This window comes from Podarcis muralis, chromosome 2, assembly GCF_964188315.1.
Source record: "Podarcis muralis chromosome 2, rPodMur119.hap1.1, whole genome shotgun sequence".
NCBI classification, from domain to species: domain Eukaryota; kingdom Metazoa; phylum Chordata; class Lepidosauria; order Squamata; family Lacertidae; genus Podarcis; species Podarcis muralis.
This window is the reverse complement of record NC_135656.1, coordinates 111,916,109-111,936,626: the sequence shown is the minus strand read 5'-3', so window position 1 is coordinate 111,936,626 and position 20,518 is coordinate 111,916,109. Positions and strand designations below refer to the sequence as shown.

The 20,518-nt window shown below is 47.2% G+C and overlaps 1 protein-coding gene across 1 annotated transcript; it reads left to right on the top strand.

Moving 5' to 3' along the window:
- The first annotated feature begins 6,379 nt into the window (after nt 1-6,379).
- LST1 (leukocyte specific transcript 1) lies at nt 6,380-19,525 on the top strand. Its single transcript, XM_077922930.1, has 5 exons — nt 6,380-6,566; nt 7,876-7,927; nt 10,809-10,919; nt 15,166-15,188; nt 18,404-19,525. Exons 2-5 carry the CDS (start codon nt 7,900-7,902, stop codon nt 18,653-18,655), a joined length of 414 nt encoding a protein of 137 aa, XP_077779056.1. The 5' UTR covers nt 6,380-6,566; nt 7,876-7,899; the 3' UTR covers nt 18,656-19,525.
- Nucleotides 19,526-20,518: the final 993 nt, after the last annotated feature.

The window sequence follows — 20,518 nt, the reverse complement described above, 5'->3', positions numbered from 1 at the left end:
CTGCCGCCGCAAGAACCCTTCTGGCCAAAAAATGGAAAACACAAGATATACCAACCATCCAGGAGTGGCAGGTGAAGATGACAGACTTTGCGGAACTTGCCAAATTGATGGGGAGGATCCGGGATCAAGAAGACCAGAGATACAAGACCAATTGGAGTAAATTTATTGAATATTTAAAGGAGAACTGTAACAATTTAAAGACACTAGCTGGACTGGAATAATAGCTTCAGTGTAAAACAGTAGTGATACAAGAATAATGTACACGATAAGATGTGATTAATATACCATTTGCAGGGAGGGAGGGAAGTCAAGACTCGGCAGAGTCAAAGGGAACATATGGTAATAGTAAGGATTGTTAGAAAAAGAATATCTAAAGAAAAAAATAAACATTTACTTGAAAAAGGAAAAGAAAATAGAGGTAACATGGGAAAAAAATCACAGTACTGCCCTCTATTCAAAGAAAATAACTCCTGATCTTTTTGGTTAAAGTAATACTTAGACCAATCATTTAGTTTGCTCGCTTGATAAAGTGTGGCTGAGGAAGGGGAGGGAGGGCAGAGAAGGGGCCTGTTTAAAAATACTGAATAAAAAATTTAAAAAGTTGTGCCTGAAGTGAATACATTATTATTTTTATTTTTTTGCAGCCAGCGCCCAGTGTACTGTAAAAGAATACTTAGGCTTTCCATAGTTGTATTGAGACTTTCATCAAGGTGAAATAGTTGATGTCTGTGTGGTTTTATTTCTCTCCCTCCAGGCGCAAACACTATTTCCGGCTCTCCTTCTGGTGTGGAGGAGGCATGCGCAGTTTCCCATTGGCTGCAGGAGCTTACTGCAGCCAATGGGAAGCCGGCCAGCGTCGCGGAAGGCGGTCCCCGCTCTGCTCCATGCCAGTTTAGCGCGGTGCATGGGAGCCAACCGAACGGGCAGCAGGGGTCCCTGAGCAGGTGGCGGGGGTCCATGGGCCTTAGGTTGCTGACCCCTGTTATACAATAATCCTTTGACAATAATAAAAGTTTCCTGGAAGAGCGGTTGGCTGTTAAACCACTCTGGCCATTGTAGCTCTGTGAGGGGAATAGGGGTCACCTAACAACGCCCTTGGGACGCAGGTAGCGCTGTGGGTTAAACCACAGAGCCTAGGACTTGCCAATCAGAAGGTCGGCGGTTCGAATCCCCGCGATGGGGTGAGCGCCCGTTGCTCGGTCCCTGCTCCTGCAAACCTAGCAGTTCGAAAGCACATAACAGTGCAAGTAGATAAATAGGTACCATTCCGGTGGGAAGGTAAACGGCGTTTCCGTGCGCTGCTCTGGTTCGCCAGAAGCGGCTTAGTTGTGCTGGCCACATGACCCGGAAGCTGTAGGCTGGCTCCCTCGGCCAATAAAGCGAGATGAGCGCCGCAACCCCAGAGTCAGCCAAGACTGGACCTTATGGTCAGGGGTCCCTTTACCTTTACCTTAACAACTCCCTTAATAAACTACAGGCCTCTGTTTTCTTTCAGGGAAGCCATGCCTGTTTTAAAGTGCTATATTTCTGCTTTAAATGATGGAGGCCTCAGCGGGGAGGGTGTTCCACACGCTTTTAGCAGCATTCCCCAACCTGCTCCCCTCCAGATGTTTGCACTACAATTCCCATCATCCCTGACCACTGGTCACACCGACTGGGGCTGATGGGAGTTGGAGTCCAACAACATGTGCTTGGGTAAGGCTGCCTTATAATAAGCAGGGGTGTATTCAAAACATGCTTTTAGAAACGTCTTTACATTCTTGTATGCTTCACAGGAGGATGAAACCTCTCACATTTTTGGTTTCTAGCATCTGTTTACTGGGGGAAATGAAGTTCTTACTGGGCTAGTAAAATGTGATAACCTGCCTCCCACCACCACCGCTTACCCCAGGGAATTGTGGGCCTTTTCTATTTGAGGTATTCTCAGAGGAGCAGACATTGTTGCCCCACCCCAGCTATTGTGGGTGATGCAGCCCAGCGAAGCAGAACACTCATCCTGTCAGGTGTCTGAGCCCCCCTGACCCCCGACTTCTTTTGTGTGGGTTGTGGTGGTGGGCCCCACCCTACTCAATTTCCTTTCTGCAAAATCTCAGCTTCTGCTGCAAGAACTGAAGCAGTGGCGTTGTGCCACGTTCTGAAATTCAGGAGAAGGAGAGTCGAAAAATGTTGGCAGCTCTGTTGTTATCTCTCTCCCGCAGGTGTCGCGGGAGCAGGCCCGTTAGTAATCGCACCGTTCAAAGTTGGAGTTAACACTTTATTAGCAAAAACACGATCTCCACAAACTTGGTCAGATGTCAGGCCTAATCAGGAGAGCAGCTCATTCTCAGGGGTCTTACTCCATTAGAATCAGTTGCTGTCACAGCCATCTAAGTCCCCTCCTCTCTGGGGCTTTCCCCTAGCAATCGGAGACTGTGCCTGAATGCAGCCAAGCTGTCCTCTGCTCTTTTTATGCCTCTTCTGGTTCTGGGAGACAAGCAGGGAGGGGAGCTTGTGGCAGTAGGAGCGGGAGACACCTGTGACTCTTCACCAACCTGACTCATCTCTGCCTCTTGTCCTCTCCCCTCTCCTCCTTCCGCTTCTGCCTCTGATTCTGGACGTCTCTCTGCCACAGACTCCCCTTGCTCACTAAAGCCTGTTACCTCTCCAGCTTCTGACACCTCCTCTTCTCAGTCTTATCCCTCTAACCGCTCATCACCACTCTCTGGGCTCAGAACCCTCTTTCCTTGGAAGGTTCCCCAGCTGGTTCCCCAACTCCCCACAAAAAGGTGTTTTTGGGGCACAGAGGCCAACCATTTCCAGGGGGAAATCGTGCCACAAAATCACACAAGATCACTGCAACCAAAACAGCCACCATTCTCTCATGATAAAGTATAGGGCATGGGTAGGCAAACTAAGGGCCGGGGGCCAGATCTGGCCCAATCGCCTTCTAAATCCGGCCTGCGGATGGTCCGAGAATTAGTGAGTTTTTACATGAGTAGAATGTGTCCTTTTATTTAAAATGCATCTCTGGGTTGTTAGCAATGGGATCCCCCCCCCTTCCAGGAAAGGTTAAATCCCAATTGAAGTGGATGAGTTGTGGGGCTGTGGGCTGGCTTTTGCTAACTATGGGTTTATCCGCTATTCCTCTTGTTGCGCCATTCCTCTTGCTTCCCCCAGATTTCTTCTGGGGGAAAACCACTCTTTGGTGCTCAGTTGGAGCAAACAGCAATTCGGGTTTTCTCCTGATGGATGTTTGCTCCGATTTAGCACTAAAGAGAAGGTTTTTCCGCCCCTGAGCAGTGCAGACGGGAAACTGCTTGGATAAGCAGAAGTGTGGACAAGCCCTACATTGTGCGGCTGCTGTGAAAAACGTGCTTGCGTAAGGAGCACCCATCTCATAACAAACTCCCATTTAATATAGATTTGAATTTATGGGGAAAGCTTTGGAAGAGTGTTCTGAAGTTCACAGCATGTTATTCTTTGAAGGAAAACTACCTGGAAATGATTTATAGATGGTATTTAACTTCGAGTAGACTTGCTAAAATGTATAAGTCCGAATCATATAAATGCTGGAGATGTAATGAGGTTGAGGGTACGTTTTATCATATGTGGTGGACTTGTAAAAGGGTAAAAGAGCATTGGGAAATGATAATAATAATAATAATAATTTATTATTTATACCCCGCCCATCTGGCTGGGTTTCCCCAGCCACTCTGGGCGGCTTCCAAAAGAATATTAAAACACTGTGATACATCAAACATTAAAAGCTTCCCTAAAAAGGGCCGCCTTCAGATGTCTTCTAAAAGTCTGGTAGTTGTTGTTCTCTTTGACATCTGGTGGGAGGGCGTTCCACAGGGAGGGCGCCACTACTGAGAAGGCCCTCTGCCTGGTTCACTGTAACTTGGCTTCTCGCAGTGAGGGAACCGCCAGAAGGCTCTCGGTGCTGGACCTCAGTGTCCGGGTAGAACGATGGGGGTGGAGACGCTCCTTCAGGTATACTGGACCAAGGCCGTTTAGGGCTTTAAAGGTCAGCACCAATACTTTGAATTGTGCTCGGAAACGTACTGGGAGCCAATGTAGGTCTTTCAAGACCGGTGTTATATGGTCTCGGCGGCCGCTCCCAGTCACCAGTCTGGCTGCTGCGTTCTGGATTAGTTGTAGTTTCCGGGTCACCTTCAAAGGTAGCCCCACGTAGAGCGCATTGCAGTAGTCCAAGCAGGAGATAACCAGAGCATGCACCACTCTGGCGAGGCAGTCCACAGGCAGATAGGGTCTCAGCCTGCGTACCAGATGGAGCTGGTACACAGCTGCCCTGGACACGGATTTAACCTGTGCCTCCATGGACAGCTGTGAGTCCAAAATGACTCCCAGGCTGCGCACCTGGTCCTTCAGGGGCACAGTTACCCCATTCAGGACCAGGGAATCCTCCACACCTGCCCGCCTCCTGTCCCCCAGAAACAGTACTTCTGTCTTGTCAGGATTCAATCTCAATCTGTTAGCCGCCATCCATCCTCCAACCGCTTCCAGACACTCACACAGGACTGTCACCGCCTTCACTGGTTCTGATCTGAAAGAGAGGTAGAGCTGGGTATCATCCGCATACTGATGAACACCCAGCCCAAACCCCCTGATGATCTCTCCCAGCGGCTGCATGTAGATGTTAAAAAGCATGGTTGAGAGGACAGAACCCTGAGGCACCCCACAAGTGAGAGCCCAGGGGTCTGAACACTCATCCCCCCCCCACCACTTTCTGAACACGGCCCAGGAGGAAGGAGCGGTACCACTGTATGAGAGTGCCCCCAGCTCCCAGCCCCTCAAGACGGTCCAGAAGGATGTTATGGTCGATGGTATCAAATGCCGCTGAGAGATCCAGCAGAAGTAGGAAACAGCTCTCACCTTTGTCCCTAGCCTGCCGGAGATCATCAACCAGTGCGACCAAGGCAGTTTCAGTCCCGTGATGAGGCCTGAATCCCGACTGGAAGGGATCCAAATGGTCCGCTTCTTCCAGGCGTGCCTGGAGTTGTTCAGCAACCACTCGCTCAATCACCTTGCCCAAGAATGGAAGATTTGAGACTGGGCGATAGTTGGCCATTGTGGCCGCATCTAAAGATGGTTTTTTAAGAAGCGGTTTAATAACCGCCTCTTTCAGCGGGTCTGGGAAGGCTCCCTCACGGAGGGAAGCATTCACCACCCCACGAAGCCCATCGCCCAGCCCTTCCCGGCTAGCTTTTATAAGCCAGGATGGGCAAGGATCAAGGAGACATGTGGTTGGTTTCACTCGTCCAAGCAGCCTGTCCACATCCTCGGAGGTAACAGATTGGAATTGATCCCACACAATTTGACTAGACAGGACTCTAGCACTCTCCCGCCCCGGCCCTGCTCCCACGGTGGCGTCTACCTCTTCCCGAATCTGAGCGACTTTATCTGCAAAAAGCTTAGCAAAATCATTGCAGGAGATCACGTGGCCCGTACTGGGCCCTCATGTAGCAGGTGGTTCCGCTAAATTGCAGACCACCTGAAAAAGTCTCCTGCTGCTGTTTTCTGCAGATGCAAATGATATATAATGAATTGGGGGGGGGGGAGTTTAAAAGTACCTTACCAAAAAAACCAGAGTCCTTTTTGTTGGGGATAATTCAGATGGAAATTCCCAAGTGTCAAAAAAGACTATGTATGCTACTACTACTGCGGCCCGTGATTTGTTAGCCCCAAAACAGAAAACGAGCGAGGTCCCATCTAAAGATGAATGACAACTTAAGCTGATGGAATACGTGCAACTTGCAGATTTAACATATAGAATAAGAGAACAAGAAGAACATACGTTTAAAGAAGACTGGAAAATGTTTACTGAATATATGGGTGAAAATTGTGTTCATTTAAAGATGCTGGCAGCACTAAGATAAATTCAACCGTGTAAATAAGTTTTGATGGATGTAACAATGGATTACTGAATGGTTCAGTTCATGTAAAATATTCAGGGATGTATGGTATGCAAAATGAACCACGGAAAGAGAAGAAGGGGAGTCATTGATTTCAGGTTGTTTAAATGGACTTTTTGAAATGTAAATTAGAAAATTTAATAAAAATTATATATTTTAAAAAAAACCCAAACAAACACCCATTTCAATGCACCTGGGGGGAGAGTCGTCAGGCCGCCTTGATCATTTCATTCCATTGCTTTTCCAGTGACTGTCGTTCAAACTGGGTTTGTTAACCCAGTTTTTGTCTTGGATTGGCTAAGTTCAACTTGAGAACATGAAGCCTGCGTTTTTAACAGCTCAGATAGCAATCTTGAGACTTCTCTCTTGTGGGAGTGGAGCCCGGCGTCCTCCGTAGCAAGCGCCTTCTGAGCCCTGCTTCTTCTGCCCCAGTGGTCGAATGGAAACATCTGCTCTGTAAGTTCTGGTTTTGCACGCCGGGTCCCTGTTTCCTGGTGGAAGCAGAAGTTGCAGCTCACTGCTTCGTGACATCTGTCACAAGAAGGTGTCAGATCGAAAGCGAAGACAGACGGCCGAGGACGGATGCCTGAGCGCTTGGGATGTTGAGGACGCCCCAAAGCCCTTGGGACCAAATTGAATAAGTGGAAGAAGGTAAGAGGGGATTAAATGGAACCTGTGAGCCGCTTAGGGCCTGGATCTGTGAGAGGGCGGTGGGAAGGGCAGAGGATTTGGGAAAATGCAAAGGAATGGGTGAATGAAGAGAGACACTGATATTAGGGGCAGGGAGAGATTTCAGTGAGTCTTCCTGTGAAATGTCTGAGGCTTCAGTCACCTACAAAGTTCAGAGGGCTGGAGCGGTGGAGCGACTGAGCTGTGTGAGCTCAACAGTTTTATTTTATTTTATTTTATGTTGTACTTCTGCAAGCCTTGGGGTTCTTGTCTGCAATTCTGGTGGCACTCACCACATGAGTTTGCTGTGTAACTGCTGTACAGACCAGTTGGCAGAGCACGAGACTCTTCATCTCAGGGATGTGGGTTCGAATCCCACGTTGGGCAAAAGATTCCTGCATTGAGGGGGTTGGGCTGGATGACCCTCGCGGCCCCTTCCAACTCTACAGTTCTGTGCCAGTTGTGATAGCTGAGCACGCATTGTGCAATTTGGATGCATACCTTGGAGTTGTTGTCGTGGTTAAAAAACACCCCGTGTAACTTTTTCAGCAATGTAGTGCAGCAGTTAGTCATGTGAGCTGCGTTTCTAGGTACAAAATTATCTCAGACACGCTTGGTGACTGTCAGACGAGTCATTGTTCCCTCAGCTTCAGCCACCTCTCTTCCACAATCTCCAATATAGAGATGATTATATTACTGACTTGCCTTCCACAGCAGTTGTGAGGGTTTGCTGAGATTTTGTACATGAAGCAGTTTGAACATTTGCAAAGCTCTTTTTATCTGCCTGTGGGAAAGCCTGTTGTTCCTTAATTTGTTGTTGTTTAGTGTCCGACTCTTCGTGACCCCATGGACCAGAGCACGCCAGGCACTCCTGTCTTCCACTGCCTCCCGCAGTTTGGTCAAACTCATGCTGGTAGCTTCGAGAACACTGTCCAACCATTTCGTCCTCTGTCGTCCCCTTCTCCTTGTGCCCTCCATCTTTCCCAGCATCAGGGTCTTTTCCAGGGAATCTTCTCTTCTCATGAGGTGGAGCCTCAGTATTGGATTCTCAGCTTCAGGATCTGTCCTTCCAGTGAGCACTTAGGGCTGATTACCTTCAGAATGGAGAGGTTTGATCTTCTGTCTGCAGTCCATGGGACTCTCAAGTTCCTTAATTATAGATCAATAATGGCAGAAAATGTTTTCTGAGACAGCCTGCACCCTACTACCATTAATAATAATAATAATAATAATAATAATAATAATAATAATAATCCCATTCCTTTGACTTGTCTCTTTTGTTTCGTTCTAGAACACCTCAGTTCTTACTCTGGCGATGCTTGTTTTGCATTGTGAAGGAAATGGTAGGTGCATTTCAGTCCTTGGTGTCAGCTGTTCTCATCCACAGGTTGGGATCGGGGCCAGCCCTGCCATTGGGTAGACTGAGGCAGGTTCCTCAAGGGGCAGAGGTGGGGCAGAGGGGTTTCGATTTCTGGGAATGGAGTTGAGAGATGACCTAACCTGGGGAGAAAACAGCAAAAACCTGAGAGGTTATATTTTCTGAGAATCCTCCGGAAAAACAATCTTTCAAAGCACCTGTTGATGGCATTTTACCATTATATTGTGGAGAGTGTATTAACTTACGGTCTGTGTGTGTGGTTAGGGAGCTGCACGGTCAGCGAAAAAACAATGCTATCCAGGGTTGTAAAGACTGCAGAGAGAATAATTGGGTGCACTCTTCCCACCTTGGATCAAATCTACGCTTCCAGGTGCCATAAGAAAGCTGCAGAGATAGCGCAGGATAGTGCGCACCCCAGAAATGATCTCTTTCAGCTTCTGCCTTCTGGAAGAAGGTACAGGGTTATTAAGATTAGGACTAGCCGCCTGAGAAACAGTTTCTACCCAAATGCAATTCTGGTTCTAAACACAGCATAAGGAGTCTCTATAGTATATTGTATTTTAAAATGGGGTTTCAGAGTTTTTAGGGGCTTTTTAATGTCTTATGTAGATTTTTCAATTTCATTGTTCTCTATGGGACAATGACAATAAAGATATCGTATTGTATTGTTAATGCCCATTTAGAACATATGGCTTCCCCCCAAAGAATCTTGGCAAGTGTAGTTTACTATCTGCCGGCCTACAATTCCTGGTGGCTTTTAATAATCTACTGCTTCCAGCTTTGCGCCTCAGTGTGGGGTCGGTGGCGCCATAGGAAATGTAGTTCTCCCAGGGGCTGTGGAAACTGCACCTCCCATGGACCCCTGAGCTGGGATGTGCTGTTACCCAGGACGTCAGAGCCACAAAGGCGAGAGAAGACACCCCGAAACTCATTCTCCTCCTCTGTTTGGACACCTCCACTTCTGCTCTTGTCACCAGCAGGAGTGCCTGTTTGGCCCCACAACTGTGGGTGTTTGGGCCATGAGTGCCATGCAGTGTGCAAGGCCCCGGCACCGAAATTTGTGGGTGCCTGGCCCCTTCATGGGGAATTTTGTGGGTTCCCAGGCACCCAGGTCCCTAGGGAGTTGGCACCTATGTCACCAAGGCAAGGAAAATGAGGAGAGTATGTTTTTGGGTGGTAGCTTTTGACGATGAGGTAGGGCATTTGAGACGAGCAGGTAATTTTCTCAAGCCCTTAGATTGGCTCAGGCAAACGTCTTGATTTATTCTGCTGTGTTCTTTTGTGTGTGTTGTGGATGCTTTGAAAAAAAGAAATCAGGTAGTTTGTGTGAGCTAATCCAACAGGAGCTTGGGATAGGCTGCAGGACTTTTCAAAAAGCATTTTTCCTTGAAGGAAAGAACAAACTCAAAAGGGCACGCGAATGGGCACGTTTTAAATCTTCCCTTTAAATATTCAAACACAATTTACTTAGATGAAAGAGCGTCATGATGAATCGCACATTTTAATAGCAAATAACTGTCATTTCACGAAAGCTGAATTTAAAAATGTCCTAACTCAGAGCCTTGGTTTTTTGAGCGTCTCGGAAGCCGAACAATTTGGAAGCCGGATGCCAAAACCCGGAAGTAATTGCTTGTGTTTTTGAACGTGCCTCAGAAGTTGAACGGCTTACACTGTGTGTTTTTCCATTTTTTCAATGGATTTTGCCGACCGCCTATTGATCTTTGGTTTTTGAAGGTTTCGAAAGTTGAACGGTCTTCCGGAACAGATTACATTCGAAAACTGAGGTTCCACACTGTGTGTGTGTGTGTGTGTGCGTGCACACACACACACACAGTGGTACATCAGGTTAAGTGCTTAATTCATTCCGGAGGTCTGTTCTTAACCTGAAACTGTTCTTAACCTGAAGCATCACTTTAGCTAATGGGGCCTCCTGCTGCCACTGCGCTGTTGGAGCATGATTTCTGTTCTCGTCCTGAAGCAAAGTTCTTAACCCGGGGTACTATTTCTGGGTTAGCGGAGTCTGCACATACATATATACATGCAGTCATACCTCGGGTTACAGATACTTCAGGTTGCGTGTTTTCGGGTTACGGACGCGCCGAAACCCAGAAGTACCGGAATGGGTTACTTCTGGGTTTCGGTGGTCGTGCATGAGCAGAAGCACTAAATTGCACTTTGCGCATGCACAGAAACACCGAATCACAACCTGCATGTGCGCAGATGTGCTGCTGCGGGTTGTGAACACTGTGGGTTGTGAATGTACATCCCGCACGGATCACATGCACAAACCGAGCGTCCACTGTGTGTGTGCATGTGATAGCTGTCAACGTTTCCCTTTTTTAAAGGGAAATTCTCTTATTCCAAATATGATTCCTCACAAGAAAAGGGAAAAGTTGACAGCTATGGTGTGGGTGTGGGTGTGGGTGTATACACACACAAACACAAACACATATATATAAAACAACACAAAAATGCCCACTCTGGAACAGGCTGGCACTGTCTCCTCTCTCTCTCTCTCTCTCTCTCTCTCTCTCTCTCTCTCTCTCTCTCTCTCTCTTTCTGGTTGAAAGAATATCCTTAGGTGGCATCTGTTCAGCAGATACTCTGTGGGCAGTGGAGGTGTTGGGGCCTGGCACCCAGCCATGCCACCCTCTGGAATGGGTGCTGGGTGGAAGAGGTCTTGCTCCAGCCACCTCAGGCCTACGTCCTCAGGAGGGGTAACACGAACTACAGCTAGTTTTGGTTCCAAGGCGAGGAGTGGGATCATAGGCAAGAGGAATGGGGGGGGCAAGAGGGGGGACTGGGCTCCCTGGCACTGATGGCCTCACATCTTCCCAACTATGCAGGTCCCTGCAAAATCACAAAGTGGCTGCTCTTCGGAGGAGGAGCGGCCATTCTCCTGATGCTGTTGGTTATCGTGATCCTCTCCATCTGCCTCTGCCGTGTCTGCAAAAGAGGTAACTTTCTCATTGCGAAATATCTGGGAACAGCCTCTAAAGCAGGAGAGAAAAACTGCCTGAAACAAAGGACGTCCTTTTTGAAAAATCAAAACCTTTTTAGCTGAGAGGTTGTACATATGTTGGTCCTTGCTGGAGAATCCTAAACCCTCTGTTCCTGAAATGAGTAGGGAAGGGGGGAACTGTGCTAAAGTTGAGAAGACAGTGGTGCCTCGCAAGACGAAATTAATCCGTTCCGCGAGTCTCTTCGTCTTGCGGTTTTTTCGTCTTGCGAAGCACGGCTATTAGTGGCTTAGCGGCTATTAGCGGCTTAGCGGCTATTAACGGCTTAGCGGCTTAGCGGCTATTAACGGCTTAGCGGCTTAGCGGCTTTAAGAACAAGGAAACAAACTCGCAAGAACTCGCAAGACGTTTCGTCTTGCGAAGCAAGCCCATAGGGAAATTCGTCTTGCGGAACGACTAAAAAAACGGAAAACCCTTTCGTCTAGCGAGTTTTTCGTCTTGCGAGGCATTCGTCTTGCGGGGCACCACTGTATTTTCCTCAAATCAGTCCCGGTCCCCAACACTAAGGAAACCTCAAAAAGTTTATTGGCTCTGCGTTTCGGAGAGACCTGATCTTGGGGGGAAAGGACATATTTCTGTGGTCGCGTATGCAGAAGGTTCCGAATTCAATTCCTGGCATCTCCCTGCGCAAGGCTTCCTGCCTGAAACCCTGGAGACAGGCTGCCAGTCAGTGTAGACAATATGGAGCTGAGTACACCAAGGATCTGACTCAGCATAAAGCTGCCTCCTATGTCCGTACAAACTACGTCTCCTGGTCTAGGGTGAGGACCAGAACACAGATACAGGGCCCCTTTCAGACATCCTTTGTTTTGTGTATTTATTATTTCAGACCCTCCAAGTGTCCCTATTTTCCAGGAATATTCCTGGTTTTACAGAAGCCATCCTAGTTTCTGATTTGATCTCAGAATGTCCCGCTTTTCCTTAGGACGTTCCTATTTTCATTGGAGAAATGTTGGAGGGTATGGAGTTATCCGACCCCCGAGCCAAGGAGATAAGTAACTAGGCAACCTTTAGAAGACATCTGAAGATAGCCCTGTATAGGGAAATTTTAAAAAATGTTTTATTATGTTTTTGTTTGTTGGAAGCCGCCCAGAGTGGCTTGGGCAACCCAGTCAAATGGGGTGGAGTATAAATCATAAACTACTTCTTCTTGTTGTTGTTCTTATGGAATAGGATGTCCCTATTTTCATCGGAGAAATGTTGAAGGGTATGTTATTTATCCTATTTATTATCAAGGATCACAGGCAAGCAAAGAAAAAGTGATGAAGCAATTTATTAAAAGCTTTAAAATTATAGAATTGTAGAGTTCAACCTGCTTCGATGCAGAAATCTCAACAATGCATCCATGACAGATTCAAAACATCTCCAGTACAGTGGTACCTCTAGTTAAGAACTTAATTTGTTCTGGAGGTCCATTCTTAACCTGAAACCATTCTTAACCTGAGGTACCACTTTAGCTAATGGGGCCTTCCCACTGCCGCCACCACACAATTTCGGTTCTCATTCTGAGGTAAAGATCTTAACCCGAGGTACTATTTCTGGGTTAGTGGAGTCTGTAACCTGAAGCGTATGTAACCTGAAGTCACTATAACCTGAGGTACCACTGTACAGATATGGGCAGGGAAATAACTCAACCTAAACCCCCCCCCCCCTGCTAGAATATGAAATCCCGCTTTCAACAATAATTTTAGTGATTATTTTATTATTTCTACCCCTCACATCCGTCTGGGGTATAAATAATAAGCCACTCTTGGCGGCTTCCAACACATCTAAAAGCAGTTGCAGGTGTTTGTGGGATGGCAGACTGCTTTGTTTCCACAATCAGTGCATGTCTGGCCATTTCCTACTGAAATCCTGTTGGCTTTCCACACCACAAATGTTCTGGGTTACTGTTGTTTTTATTCATAAAAAAAAAATTATATACTACTATGTATATAAATTGAGAGGCACAAATACAAGATGGGTGACACCTGGCTTGAGAGCAGTACATGTGAAAAGGATCTAGGAGTCTTGGTTGACCACAAACTTGACATGAGCCAACAGTGTGACGCGGCAGCTGAAAAAGCCAATGCAATTCTGGGCTGCATCAATAGGAGTATAGCATCTAGATCAAGGGAAGTAATAGTGCCACTGTATTCTGCTCTGGTCAGACCTCACCTGGAGTACTGTGTCCAGTTCTGGGCACCACAGTTCAAGAAGGACACTGACAAAGTGGAACGTGTCCAGAGGAGGGCAACCAAAATGGTCAAAGGCCTGGAAACGATGCCTTATGAGGAACGGCTAAGGGAGCTGGGCATGTTTAGCCTGGAGAAGAGGAGGTTAAGGGGTGATATGATAGCCATGTTCAAATATATAAAAGGATGTCACATAGAGGAGGGAGAAAGGTTGTTTTCTGCTGCTCCAGAGAAGCGGACACGGAGCAATGGATCCAAACTACAAGAAAGAAGATTCCACCTAAACATTAGGAAGAACTTCCTGACAGTAAGAGCTGTTCGACAGTGGAATTTGCTGCCAAGGAGTGTGGTGGAGTCTCCTTCTTTGGAGGTCTTTAAGCAGAGGCTTGACAACCATATGTCAGGAGTGCTCTGATGGTGTTTCCTGCTTGGCAGGGGGTTGGACTCGATGGCCCTTGTGGTCTCTTCCAACTCTATGATTCTATGATTCTATAACCCCAAAGCAATTTACAGCTATATATATTCATAACAAAAATGCGCAAACCTTTAAAATCAGAGACCACCAGCCAGCCATTATGGGAAGATGTAGGGTAAAAGCACCTCTCTGGATGGCAATAAGGCACCAAATATACCAAAATGATACGTGGATGACCCAGTGTACATCTACCACTCACATACTTATATTGCACCAGTGATATACAGTGGTACCTCAGGTTACATACACTTCAGGTTACATACACTTCAGGTTACATATGCTTCAGGTTACGGACTCCGCTAACCCAGAAATAGTGCTTCAGGTTAAGAACTTTGCTTCAGGGTGAGAACAGAAATCGTGCTCCGGCGGTGTGGCGGCAGCAGGAGACCCCATTAGCTAAATCAGATATTTCACTTCGTCAAATACTTTTAAGGATCACTTTTGTATACAAGAAAATCACCGTGCGAGCGGCTACAAAGTCTGGCTGCTACCGGGACCCAACGCAACCACATTTTAAGAAGCGGGGGCTGTAAATTGCTTTGGGAGCAACAGAATGTCCTGACAGTGTTGCTCCTCCCAGTGACATTGCCTGGAAAAATAGGTGGTTACCCTATGCGAGCTTTGCGTGCCTGCATGTAAAGTATTTTTGTACTTCTGCAAACCTTGGGGTTTTTCCCAAGCCTGTGGATGTGTGATGATTATGGAGAATGCAGTGGCTGAGTTTTGGTTATTAAGGCAGCTTCCTGGGCTCCTGCGTGCTGTAAAAAAATAAAGCACAACCTGAGGAAAGAAGAATATAAAATGAAAGCAAACACACCTTTAATTCACAGTTTTTGTCCCAATAATAATAATAATAATAATAATAATAATAATAATAATAATAATGTTTAGTCATGTCTGACTCTTTGTGACCCCATGGACCAGAGCACGCCAGGCACTCCTGTCTTCCATGGCCTCCCACAGTTCAGTCAAACTCATGCTGGTAGCTTCGAGAACACTGTCCAACCATCTCGTCCTCTGTCGTCCCCTTCTCCTTGTGCCCTCCATCTTTCCCAACATCAGGGTCTTTTCCAGGGACTCTTCTCTTCTCATGAGGTGGCCAAAGTATTGGAGTCTCAGCTTCAGGATCTGTCCTTCCAGTGAGGAATAATAATAATAATAATAATAATAATAATAATAATAATAATAATTATTTATACCCTGCCCATCTGGCTGGGTTTCCCCAGCCACATTGGGCGGCTTTCAACAGAATACAATAATCTATTAAACATTAAAAGCTTCCCTAAACAGGGCTGCCTTCAGATGTCTTCTAAAAGTCTGATAGTTGTTTTTCTCTTTGACATCTGGTGGGAGTGCGTTCCACAGGGCGGGTGCCACTACTGAGAAGGCCCTCTGCCTGGTTCCCTGTGACTTGGCTTTTCACAGGGAGGGAACCGCCAGAAGGCCCTCGGCGCTGGACCTCAGTGTCCGGGCAGAACAATGGGAGTGGAGATGCTCCTTCGGGTATAACAAGTGTTTTTGTTTTCCTTCGCAGGAAAGAAGCGAAAACCTATAGAAGTAAGTACTGTGTGATTTAGAGACAATAACCAAGCGGGCAGAGGAGGTTGGGTGAGGAAGAACTGTACACATTTGCAGCATGTAGATTCAGGATCCACAGATGAACTGGAGGAATGGGGAATGGCTCAAAGGAACTTTATTCTCCAGAGCTTCTAAGGCAAACTTGTGCAACACCCTAGGGCATTGTGGAGTCCTGCAGATGTCATGCGCTCCCAGCCCCATCATCCTAAGCCAGCGTTCCCCAAACATCACCACATTGGCTATCCCTGCCCTAGGCCTCTGGAACTGCCTGGGCCATGTGGCTCTAGGGCAAGCCCTCGCATTACCAGCCCTCATAATGCTAAGGGAGCATCTCTAGATTCTCATCCCTGAGATAAATTCAAGGTGTTACAGCTGATAATTGTGGTTTTGGAATGGCTTTTCTTAAAAACAAGTGCTCGTCCCATGAGCTGCACACTGGCCTGAGCTCGGTGTAGTGTCTAGGGATGTTGGAGTGGAAATTGCCAGTGTTCACTGGTTTGCCTCATGTCCAGAAATTGGAAACCAACCTAGTGTATATGTTGTTGTAGGGACATGGGTGGCGCTGTGGCCTAAACCACTGAGCCTCTTGGGCTTGCCGATCAGAAGGTCGGCAGTTCGGATCCACGTGACGGGGTGAGCTCCCGTTGCTCTGTCCCAGCTCCTGCCAACCTAGCAGTTCAAAAGCACGCCAGAGCAAATAGATAAATAGGTACCACTGCGGCGGGAAGGTAAATGGCGTTTCTGTGTGCTCTGATTTTCGTCCCAGTGTCCTGTTGCGCTAGAAGCGGGTTAGTCATGCTGGCCACACGACCCAGAATGCTGTCTGTGGACCATAGCTGTCAACTTTCAGATTTGAAAATAAGGGATCAGCAGCCTTGAAAATAAGGGATCAGCAGCCTCACCTGTCCCGGGGACAGTCTACGGGATATCTAACAATCCGGGATAACAGCGAGAAGCAGCGAGAAACGGCTCTGGAATAAGGGAATTTCCTGCAAAAAAAGGGAAGGTTGACAGCTATACTGTGGACAAACGCCGGCTCCCTTGGCCTGAAAGTGAGACGAGTGCTGCAACCCCATAGTCGCCTTTGACTGGATTTAACAATCCAGGGGTCCTTTACCTTTTTTACCTATATGTTGTTGTGGCTGCCTTCAGCCCACAAATGACACTTAATTATGTCCTTAAACCCCCCACCGCCAATCTGTATTGCATTTCCTTTTCATTGGAATAACCTAATGACAACGTAATCTATGTAGCTAATAATGTACAGTATTCCCTCATCTTAGGCAGGGGTTCAGTTTTGAGGGTTAAGCATGCAGTCAAACCTTTGGCGGTACCCTGTGGCTAGTGGGTGAGAGGGGGAGGGAACACCCCAGCATTACCAAAACTGGCATGCCAAGTGGGCCTCACTGGGCCCACTTGCTGCCATGGAAATGGAAGGCTAGGCATGTCCACGTGAGATCTCGCGGGATCTTAGATTGTCCCGCGTGATCTCAGGGAGCATTCCAGAACTGGTGTGCTAAGTGGACCTTGCCCCCAAGTGGACCTGGTACAAAAAGAGCTCTCCACCTTGTGTGGGACTAGACTTGTGCAATTTCAACCGGCCTGCCTTTAAGCACGTATGGTTGAAATTGTGCACGTGAAATGAGGATGTCCTACAATATGGCTAATGTCATTTTGGGTGGGAGATGAACTGCAGCGGAACAGAAACATCGCTGCATGCGACAAATCCAAGGAGGAATGGGGAAAAAAGGTGCCTACATACGTCCCTAGTGATGACCAGCCAGTGTCTTCTTAAGACTGTACCACTTTGGACTGTGGACAAGGGCTCAAATGACTAAATAGGGGGAGGGAAGGGGAAATATTTATATATGTAGAAAACTGATGTATCAGGAAGGAGGCCCGGCTGAAAACCCTCTTCTTGTCTTCTACTTTTCTATGTGGAGAGGTGGGGGGTTTTTTGTTCAGAGGACTGGAGTGTGGTGTAGTGGTTAAGAGCGGTAGTCTCGTAATCTGGGGAACCGGGTTCGCGTCTCCGCTCCTCCACTTGCAGCTGCTGGGTGACCTTGGGCCAGTCACATTTCTTTGAAGTCTCTCAGCCCCACTCACCTCACAGAGTGTTTGTTGTGGGGGAGGAAGGGAAAGGAGAATGTGAGCCGCTTTGAGACTCCTTAAAGGGAGTGAAAGGCGGGATATCAAATCCAAACTCTTCTTCTTCTTCTAATTCAAGTCTATGAGGGCACATCTAAAGTCTGGTACAGTCCAGAGAAAGAAGTTTAGCTCCTCAGTGGAAGCTGGATTAAAAAAAGGCAGAAGAAGTGCGCGACCAAAAAGGTACTCAGATTTGCATAAAATTTGAGCAGTGGGATGAAACTGAATTCCGCTGAACTGTGACCAGAATTGTGGTGGTGGAGGTGATAAGGCTAAATTTGTACTTGCTGCAAAAAGTGGGTGGCTAGAGAGGAAATCAACTGATACAGCAAAGATACTAGCTGAGCCCCAGGTCTAGGCAGAGTCAGTCCTGTTGAGTTCCATAGGGCTTACTCCCTGGATGCAGTTCTGCAATCAAACAATATTTACAAAAAATAAAATAAATGCATCTATTTAAAGTAAAAGTGCGCCTAGAAATGAGTGGCGAAAGGAACATCCAAAAATGTATTATACAGTCGTACTTAATTCGTTCCAGAGGTCCGTTCTTAACCTGAAACTGTTCTTAACCTGAAGCACCACTATAGCTAACGCTCAAAACTACATACAAAAAATGTGCTCGTTAGGAGAAATTCACACTAAAATGCTGAATGATTTTCATTGGGGTCTTTTTTGTAAAACAAACAAACAAAAAATTGCTTCAGAAATGTGGAGAACTGATTGGAAAAATAGGAAACTGAGAGAACCAAAACTGAACTAAATCCATGCCTATTGTGAGGTCAGGTGAGGGAAACATAGCCCTCACAGGGGGAGATAAGAAGAGATGGGTTTGAGACCCTCCCGACAGGTGAATTCTGCCAATGGCGGCTTCTGCCATCATCCAAGCACTGTGCCCAGGGAACTCCCAGGGGCCAACAAGGATGGAGGAGGAGGTATGGTGGTGGTGGTGGGGCTGAATTTCATGTTCTGGTTCGAATTAACCAGCCCGTTCTTCTCATCTTTTGGCACTAACCGATGTGACCTCTTGCTGTATCCTTCCCTTTCACTAGGGTGTGGCCGGCAATCCGGATGAAGCTAGCTTGCATTACGCCGAATTGCAGAACCTCCCCGATTGCAATCGGGGGCAATGTGATGGGGGGACCTGCCCAGCCCCTTTGGCATCTCTCAACAACGACTATGCCACAGTGGCAGAGCTAAAGGAAACCGCCGATCAGGGAAGCCGCTGCAGGCCTGAGCCAAACAAAGAGGACGGAATGGATGGCGCGGTGAGTGGGGACCAGTCGTTCGTGGAACAGGACTGAACTTTCGTTGGACTGGAATGGGAGATTCAGCAAGGGGAAGAAGGTTCTGTGCTTGATGTGGACTGTGTCTCTGTTGTGCTCGGATTCTGGCCCCAGAGAAGCTGAAACATTCGGCCATTGGACTGTTCGATACAGGTTGAATATCTTTGCATAGATCTTGCGGGGAGGGGTGTGCCTAATTTATTTTGATCCCCCTCTTTTTGCATCTTCAAACAATTTGGATTCCATTTTTGCAAAGAAAGGGAAGGGGGTTGAGGGGAGATGGAGACATGTCCTAGCTCAGGCATAGGCAAACTCCGGCCCTTCAGATGTTTGGGACTACAATTCCCATCATCCCTGACCACTGGTCCTGTTAGCTAGGGATGATGGGAATTGTAGTCCCAAACATCTGGAGGGCCGGAGTATGCCTATGCCTGCCCACGCTCCTCTCTACAGCTGCTGACACGCTGTCATGGACTTGGAGACCTGGGTTCAAATCTCCAATGAGTTGGGCTTCAGATAAGCCATTCATCTTAGGCTGAACTACCTCTCAGGCTTGAGCCCCATGTATGGAACAATAGGCGGGGTGCAAAAGTGACCAAACGTGAATATATACGAATCATGAAGAAACCTAGAAGAAAACCAATTCTGTGACAGAAAGCAGGTTCTGTATCTGTGCTGTGACATCCCACCAGACTTCCCAGCATGTTAGAGTTGAAAACAGGGAGACTCTTTCTTGTATACTGCAATCATCTCTGTTCTCATCCTACCCTCTCTCATTACACAAAGCTGTTATTTTCCTACTGTACACTATCTTCATTGAGTTTACAATAGCCTGTCTTTCGCTGCCCCTCAAAGCAAGGTGCACCAGTAAAACTTACTGTGAAGGTCTCCTCGTTTTATTTTTATTTTTCAAATAATCTTACAACGAATGTGGCTGAAGCGCTGTAGGACGTCTTCAAGTCAAACTCATTCAGCGACGTTCACTGTCTGGTCGCTGGAGGAATGGAATGGAGCATTGCCCCAGTGCAAGGAGCATTTATGTGCTAAAAAAAGGTAAAGGTGAAAGACCCCCTGACCGTTAAGTCCAGTAGCAAACGACTCTGGGGTTTCGGCACTCATCTTGCTTTATTGGCCGAGGGAGCCGGCGTACAGCTTCCGGGTCATGTGGCCAGCATGACTAAGCCACTTCTGGCGAACCAGAGCAGCGCACAGAAACGCCGTTTACCTTCCCACCAGAGCGGTACCGATTTATCTACTTGTACTTTGATGTGCTTTTGAACTGCTAGGTTGGCAGGAGCAGGGACCGAGCAACAGGAGCTCACTTCGTCGCGGGGATTTTAACTGCCGACCTTCTGCTCGGCACGCCCAAGAGGCTCAGAGCTACCCATGTCCCTATTTATGTGCTAGGCTACCCTAATCTCATGCCCTCCAACTTCAGGTGTATATAGAGAGGTGATATTTGGGGGGAAGAGATTGGGGTGTGTTGCTTTGGCAGATAGGCAGTCTATGTTTCAAAGGATGACTGAATGTGCAAATGGAGGGGAAAAAATAAATAAACTCTGAGCATAGAACTGCCACAAATGACACTCAAGCAAGAAAAGAGAAAGATCCTCTTTTGAAGTTCTGAGCGTGTTGCTCTTTCCTTCTCTCCCACGGAAAAAACGGGTGGGTGAGTTTCAAGAAAAGAGGAAGGCTTTGCACTTCCTCTTGCCTCCTCGGTCAGGAAGCTTTGAAAAGGAGAAGAAAAATAAACTACGTTGCAGGACACCTGCTTTGCATGCAGTTTTTAAAAGATTTTGGTGCCCTCATGTACAGTGGTACCTCGGGTTACAGACGCTTCAGGTTACAGACTCCGCTAGCCCAGAAATAGTACCTCAGGTT